At 37.4% G+C, this 6681-nt stretch overlaps 1 protein-coding gene across 1 annotated transcript; it reads right to left on the bottom strand.

Annotated features, from left to right (window-relative positions):
- Window positions 1–471: 471 nt before the first annotated feature.
- MGST1 (microsomal glutathione S-transferase 1) lies at window positions 472–4208 on the bottom strand. Its single transcript, XM_003202479.3, has 3 exons — window positions 4061–4208; window positions 2752–2846; window positions 472–1081 (listed from the first exon to the last, which is right to left on the bottom strand). Exons 1-3 carry the CDS (start codon window positions 4184–4186, stop codon window positions 835–837), a joined length of 468 nt encoding a protein of 155 aa, XP_003202527.1. The 5' UTR covers window positions 4187–4208; the 3' UTR covers window positions 472–834.
- Window positions 4209–6681: the final 2473 nt, after the last annotated feature.

The following is a 6681-nucleotide window of genomic DNA, read 5'->3' as shown; positions in this document are numbered from 1 at the left end:
TGACATACAAAGTAATTATGTATTCACTTCTGAATTACTTGATATTTGCAAGTGTCACTCATTTTACGATGAATTTATTCAAAAATGAAAAAAAGATCTTCTACAAAGGATCTGCTTTATCCAGTACAAAACCTAGGTATGGCCTAACTTCCACAAAAATAATTACTTCAAAATTTCATCACTGTCACTAAACAGAGTTTAACCCAAATATCTTATTTTTTTCCTTTAATCTACTCATCTGAGTGAAATGGAGCTACAACGGTTTGCATTTTTTAATCCCAAAGTGGATTACACAAACAATTCCATCAAAGATTTTTTACAACAAGCCTAGTATTACTGGCTACATCTTATTATTAAGGTAAGCATTCTTCAAAGAACTGTATGATTGGAAATCTCTTTCTGATACATAGTGACATTCTATTTGCAGGCTGCAGTTAGAAGTGTCAAAATGAAAACAAAAATTCAAACACATTTTTTTTCATCTTGTCTTTATTGATTTAGACTTCAGAGCTACAGCCAAAAATAGTGCATCTGTAGAAAATTACTACACATGCTATCAATACAGCATCATCGTATGTTTAGAATCATAAGCACTTGACAAATAGCAAACAGAACATTCAATCTAATATTTTGGCAGCACAGTCCATGAATAGGGAATACAGGAAAAGGGATTTTTTTTTTTTCTCCAAAAAGAAATATTTCTAAACAGGAATGAAAAACCTCTGTTGAAAAAATGAATTCCAGTCACTCTGTAAAACTTACAACTCATTCAAAACACTAACCACTGGAAACTTTGTATGGAATGTCGAACGATGTACAGAAGCTATGATTCAGCTACAGGTACAGTGCTTTACTCAGCACTTTGTATGCCATTGAGATGGTAACTGCATACCCAACTGCCCAAGACAAACCTCTGCTGGGCTGGGGAAGAGGGATCAAGTATGCGAAAGTGTGAAAGATCCTTGCCCCTGCGAAGATCCTAAAATGCAGCAAGGCCGTGGATAGATCAGGGCCACAAAGAGCATACAGCAATCCAATGCCAAAAAATGGGACAATGTTTTCAAGGTCATTCAGGTGGCCTCTGGGGAAAGAAGCAAAATTGTTTTATGGTGTTACATTTTGTTGAATAAATCACTTCAAGAGCCTTTGCTTTTTAGCATCTTCAACGTGTTCTACTGTTAAGGCCCTAATACTACTGCTGGCTTTCTCTGCAGTGGGAACTTGATTCAGACACTGAAACAGTTTCAACGTGTTCACCTGACATCGCTCTGGTCTATATCACTGCACTCCACATTCTTACACTTCTGATCCTCTGTCTGTAAGGTCTTCATTTTTCTCTAGGATCTTAGTAACATTATGGACTTACATGAGCTATATGAGTGCAACCTGGTGTGCAAGAATGCATCAAAAGAAAGAAAGTCCAACTACTGGACTTCATTGGCAGCTGAAAAACAGCAGCAAAAGCTTTTGAGTCTCTTAGAACTCATCTGTGCAACTGAGACTGAGGTGACTGTCGCTTCCCTAACAAAATAATTTGAATCAAAGGGGCACCTGGTCTTAAAATTAATATTGACTTAGATGTCTTCTTAAAATTTACAAATAGAAAAGGATTAATCATCAACAAGTGCCTATTTTCATTTAACAACCAGCAAATAAAATAACTAATAATTCCTCAAGCAATAGAGGGGGATATAAGGAAAGCTCAGAACATCTTTACTGCATACTGAGATGAGATTCTTCTTTCTCAGATTTTAATCCAAAAGAGCCATACAGAAATATATTATCCTTCACAGAACTACATCTGCAAGGATGCGACATTCTGAAATCAGAATTGATCCTCATCTTCTAGATCTTCTTAAATGGTGATTTTAATGAGAACAGCTCATTCACATTCAAACATTCAAGTTTTTGGTGTAAAAACTTGAATATAGAGAACAAACTAAAAGCTTCATCAAGGAATAACAATAACAGTAAGTATTAATATTAAAGCTTCCCTTAGCACAAGTATATCAAGCACTATATCTAAAGTACAATCTCGGTAACGGAATATTTTTGCCAATAGCTAAATAAAATTAAATACACCGTAACATTTAGCTCACTGAACTACACTTTACACTCTGCCACAAATCTTGCAAAACAAAGCACTTACACCACAGGTTGCACAGTGCCATACTATTATTAGTATTCTTCTAGAAGGCTGGTCAACTTTCCTATACAATTGATACATCAGTGAGTAACCCCAATTCAATCCAGTAAAAAGAACATAGGTTTCAACTCCCACACAGTACCATTTGCCAGATTATGTCCTCATAACAACTCTGGAGTTCCATGACTTTAATATGATTTCATTCCTTTTCCTCATTATTTTCCTTATAGTTTAATAAAAGATGTAACTACTGTAACTCATGCTCAGATTATATAGAAAACTGATTTACACTGAATATACACTGATTCATACTAAATCAATGTACAATCATGTTTTACATCTCCTCACTGCTTTTCCCTTGCACTCAGGATATCACTCAATAACAAGCTATTATAGCAAGATAATGAATTCTTACTTTTAGTATGATTGCTGACCATTTGAATGCGAAATAGTTTGCTCACCTTGACAAATTAGTGTAAAAAATTACTGCATATTGCAACAGAGAACACACGCAGGCTTGCCAAAGAGAACACGATGAAATTAACCCCTTGTTTTAGTACTATTCTGCTACTTAAAATAATTTTTTAAATACTTCCATGCATTACCTGCGTACACGTTCAACATCTGCATCAGTCCGCAGGAATTTTTTAGCACTATCACCTTTACCAAATGATGCTGTATCTTCTGGGTTGGCAAATGCCTGTTTCAAATAAAAACACACAAGTGACATTAGATGCAAGGATGCTTCTACTACTCAAGGCAGCTTCATAGAAAGGTCACTCTTTCTACTAGTGCCTCTATCAACCCACATCACTGACCTGCATTTAAATGCACAGAGGACAATACATCATTGAATGGTTTACTGATTTCTTGAACCTAGCCCAAGTGTAGCTTGCATGCTGACAAATAAATGTAATTTATGCATTTGGATGATGTCTTCTTAGAAGATGTATGGATATGGCAGATGACTGAAGCAATGCCAGTGGGGTGAAGGAATATCGGAACCTGGAAGGTAGAACTGCTTGTATTGTCTAAGTCTCCTTTTCACTATTCTTGACTAATTATCTGAAATCTGCATTCTATTTTGAACAAAATACAGTCTGTGTGGTCTACTAGACTCAATATTAGGCTGTGCTGAAGACCTAGAGAGCTATCTGAAATCAGAAGTAGCTCAAAATGCAGTTCCACTAGGACCTCAAAGGCACTGAGTAACATCCTGAACAACAGCATAATTCAACTGTTTTCTCTTTCACCCAGCAAGAATAAAAAGCTGCATTTGAACACAAAAGGACTGCAATAAACTCTTTGAAGCACATGCTGTCTTGCAGAAGCAGATCTGCTAAGAACAATCACATGGGGCAAATCCAAAGCTCTTTCAGCTCATGATCAAGTGATTCCAACCATAGCCAGTAAGAGATACCTAGAAATTACCAAGAACGGGGCAAACTACACAAGGCTTTTCATGTGCACCCTCTCCTAAACCAGATGCAGCTTCTGCATTACTTTGTAAACTTCACTGCATTTTTTATATGCTTATCTAGCTTAGTCATCAATCCTCGTAAACTTTTAGCCTGCCTTTTCTTTTTTTTTTTCGGGGGCCCACATGAAATGTGAAGGCTAAAACAATTAGGGAATGTAAAAAGCTTTAGAATTACTGGATGAAAGGGTTATAGATGCACAAACATTTAACCCAGATGCTCTTTTTGACCCTATTGGATGGTTATTCACAACATGGCTTCACATCACATTTTATTTGCTTTACAAACTGGATACCCTGGACACCAGCATTATACACAAGACAGTGAAAACACAGTTCTGAAATGTTCTTATTTAAATAGAATAGAGATGATTTAGAAGAGTAGAATTAGTCAAATGCAACTGTAGGAGACAGTCTCATAACAGAGACTTTCTTACCTTTCTTGTGATTCTGAAGTATGCAGTTACAAGGCTCATAAGCATCATTTTTACAAGAACAATAGCTGCATAAGTAGCGTAAGCACGGAAGACTTCATTGTCAATTAGCTGGGTCGATTTAGCCATTTCTCCACTTCTCACTGATGACCTTTGAAAAATACTGAAGTTAGACTGACATTAGAGCAACCTAAAGTTCTGACTACAGGACTGACAGAATGGATTTGGTAGGGTGTTTTTTTGTTTTTTTTTTAGCATCACTACACTGCAGTGACAGCACAACTTTGGCTGCCTAAAGAAAGTTGTTTCAAACAAGTTTATTTTTCCCCAATTTACTTCCAGAAAAACATCATCTAATACCTTAAGATGATAAACTATATTACCATTTTATTTTTCTCTTCTGTTGCATTGGCTTATTAAACTGTCAATTTTAATAACGAAACTACTTAGTACAATACAAAATTTAGTCGAACTAGAATACTTCTCAAATAACACAACCAGTTACAGACCATCATCTAAACTAGTGAATTTCCCTAAGCAATTATCAGGATACAAAGAGCGTCATGACACAATATATATATATTAGAGTGCTTAAAGAAGAAAATCAGTATTGTTTAGCTTTTTTTTGCAAAATGACACGACTGTAACTGCATTTCAGTTTCAAACTAATCGCTGTCTTCCCACTCAGTAATAACTTGTGATCAAACTGAGTTAAACATATATATTTTTCCTTTGAGATCCAGTTCTTAAAAGTTGTTTTTAGCACGATTCACAGGCAAAAATTAAGTTGTAATGACAAAAACTATTTATGCATTTATCATGGGAGGTTTAAGCTAATGAAAGTTCTTTTCAGTGAGGCTGTAGCAAACCCACAACCCAATGGAGGTGGTATCTTTTGTCAACAACATAAAGTTAAGAAAGTTTTGAGTACTGAATGTGTATATAAAATGAAAAGCATGCCCACTCACACATTTAATTTGTGATCTGCACAGAGTAAGTCTTCAGTCTCACCAACTCATCACACATTCAATAAGTAGGACTGCATAAAACCAGTGTCTTATGTCTTAGCTCTTATCTGTTTCATTCAAGACCAAAATAAATGTACTTTTTTGTCACAATTAACTTCATTATTTCCTCTTATATCTTAACAATTGTCACACACACAAAAAAAAAAAATTATGTACAGATATAACAATCTCTCATTTTGCCTCCAGCAAGGAGTCACTGCCAGCTATAAGCAAACAAGGGAAACTGGACCAGCTGAGAGCTGCATTAAGATTCTTGTTCAGAACAGCTCCTTGGTGGGGAAGAGGGCAGGACAGAGATAAGCAGCAGCTTGCTCTGTGAAACAAACCTAGCCTTGCCAGAATAGGTCTCATTGTAACAGTGGAATTTTGCTCCCTCCTTTATCATTTCTAGAAGAATGGCTAGATCACTGGGCCAAGAACTGGGACTCATGGTTATGGAACAAGGAGCACCATTCTTTTCACTCACACTGCAGTACAGCAGCTCTGAGGACAACCAGCAACGCAGAAAAGATATTACTCAGCAGTGAACAGAAACTGTCATTTCTAACTTTGTATCACAGCAAGGAGTATGTGTGATTTCATAGGGGAGAAGAAAAAAAGAAGAAAGAAAAAAAAAGAAGAAAGTAAATCTATGGCTTCAGAGCATCTTTCCATAATGAATTTGAAAGCCACAATGAAAATATATTCAAGAACTATGATTCAAAGTCATGAAAGGTTGTTCATGAGAGTATTCAAGTATTCTTCACACTGGAATTATATCACACCTGTCCATATTTTATGACTTGTATAGTTAGCATCTTCTAATTTTCCTCAAGCCCAGGCCTTGCTTTCACCATGAAAACGGAAGACTGAAGACAAAGAATTTGTAGTTTTAACACTAGCAGAAAAGCAAAACAGTAAAATAAAATCACACTACATTCAACAACAGCATAAAACTTAAAGGGATAAGTCTACTAAAACTGCCAGCAGCCTTATCTGGAAATACAGCACCTCACTATAGCGTGAACAAAAGTTTGGGTCTGCTAAATGCACAAGCCTAGATCCCGTGCACAGGCTCTTCAAAGCGGAGGGGGGAAGATATTTCAGGTATATTCAGGTCCTCGCTAGGCATTCATATCACATGTTCTCACTGGCTTTGTGTTCCCCATGTAGTTGTCATTAGCTGAAGTTCAGCCTGGATGGCCTTTTGCTGTTCATTTGTTGTATCACCACTTTTCAAAGTGTCACGGCAAGTCCAGCTTCTTCACAACAACATACGCTCTGTTCTCCCCCACTGCACCCCTGAACTCTGGCACTATTCCCACCCCTTCCATAACCTGCAATCACTTAACCACAGAAGTGCCTTCAAAACCTCGTAAGGAAACTCTCAAAGCCACGCTGAAGTCACGAGGCCTTCTGCTTTCCTATCAAATCCGAGCTGTGAACTCAAAGCACGTTCAAGCTACTGTAGGCCAAAGCGAAACTGTGCCTTTTTGGACATTCAGAGAGTCAGAAAACACTGACACAGAGGAGAGCCGCGGATGTACCCGGCCCGGCCACCTCTCCCAACGGCGTGGCCTCGCGGCGAGCTCCAGACACCGGGCCTCCTTCTCGCCG

Source organism: Meleagris gallopavo, chromosome 1 (assembly GCF_000146605.3).
Source record: "Meleagris gallopavo isolate NT-WF06-2002-E0010 breed Aviagen turkey brand Nicholas breeding stock chromosome 1, Turkey_5.1, whole genome shotgun sequence".
NCBI classification, from domain to species: domain Eukaryota; kingdom Metazoa; phylum Chordata; class Aves; order Galliformes; family Phasianidae; genus Meleagris; species Meleagris gallopavo.
The sequence above is the reverse complement of the archived record's forward strand: the minus strand, read 5'-3'. Positions and strand labels throughout refer to the sequence as shown.

What these genes read in the sequence shown, in the direction of transcription:
- MGST1 (XM_003202479.3), bottom strand. Translation starts at nt 4,186, where the DNA reads ATGGCTAAATCGACCCAGCTAATTGACAATGAAGTCTTCCGTGCTTAC. An exon ending in ACTTCAGAATCACAAGAAAG is followed by an intron (nt 2,847 to 4,060) that starts GTAAGAAAGTCT and finishes TATTTGAAACAG; the next exon opens with GCATTTGCCAACCCAGAAGA. An exon ending in GATGTTGAACGTGTACGCAG is followed by an intron (nt 1,082 to 2,751) that starts GTAATGCATGGA and finishes TTCTTTCCCCAG; the next exon opens with AGGCCACCTGAATGACCTTG.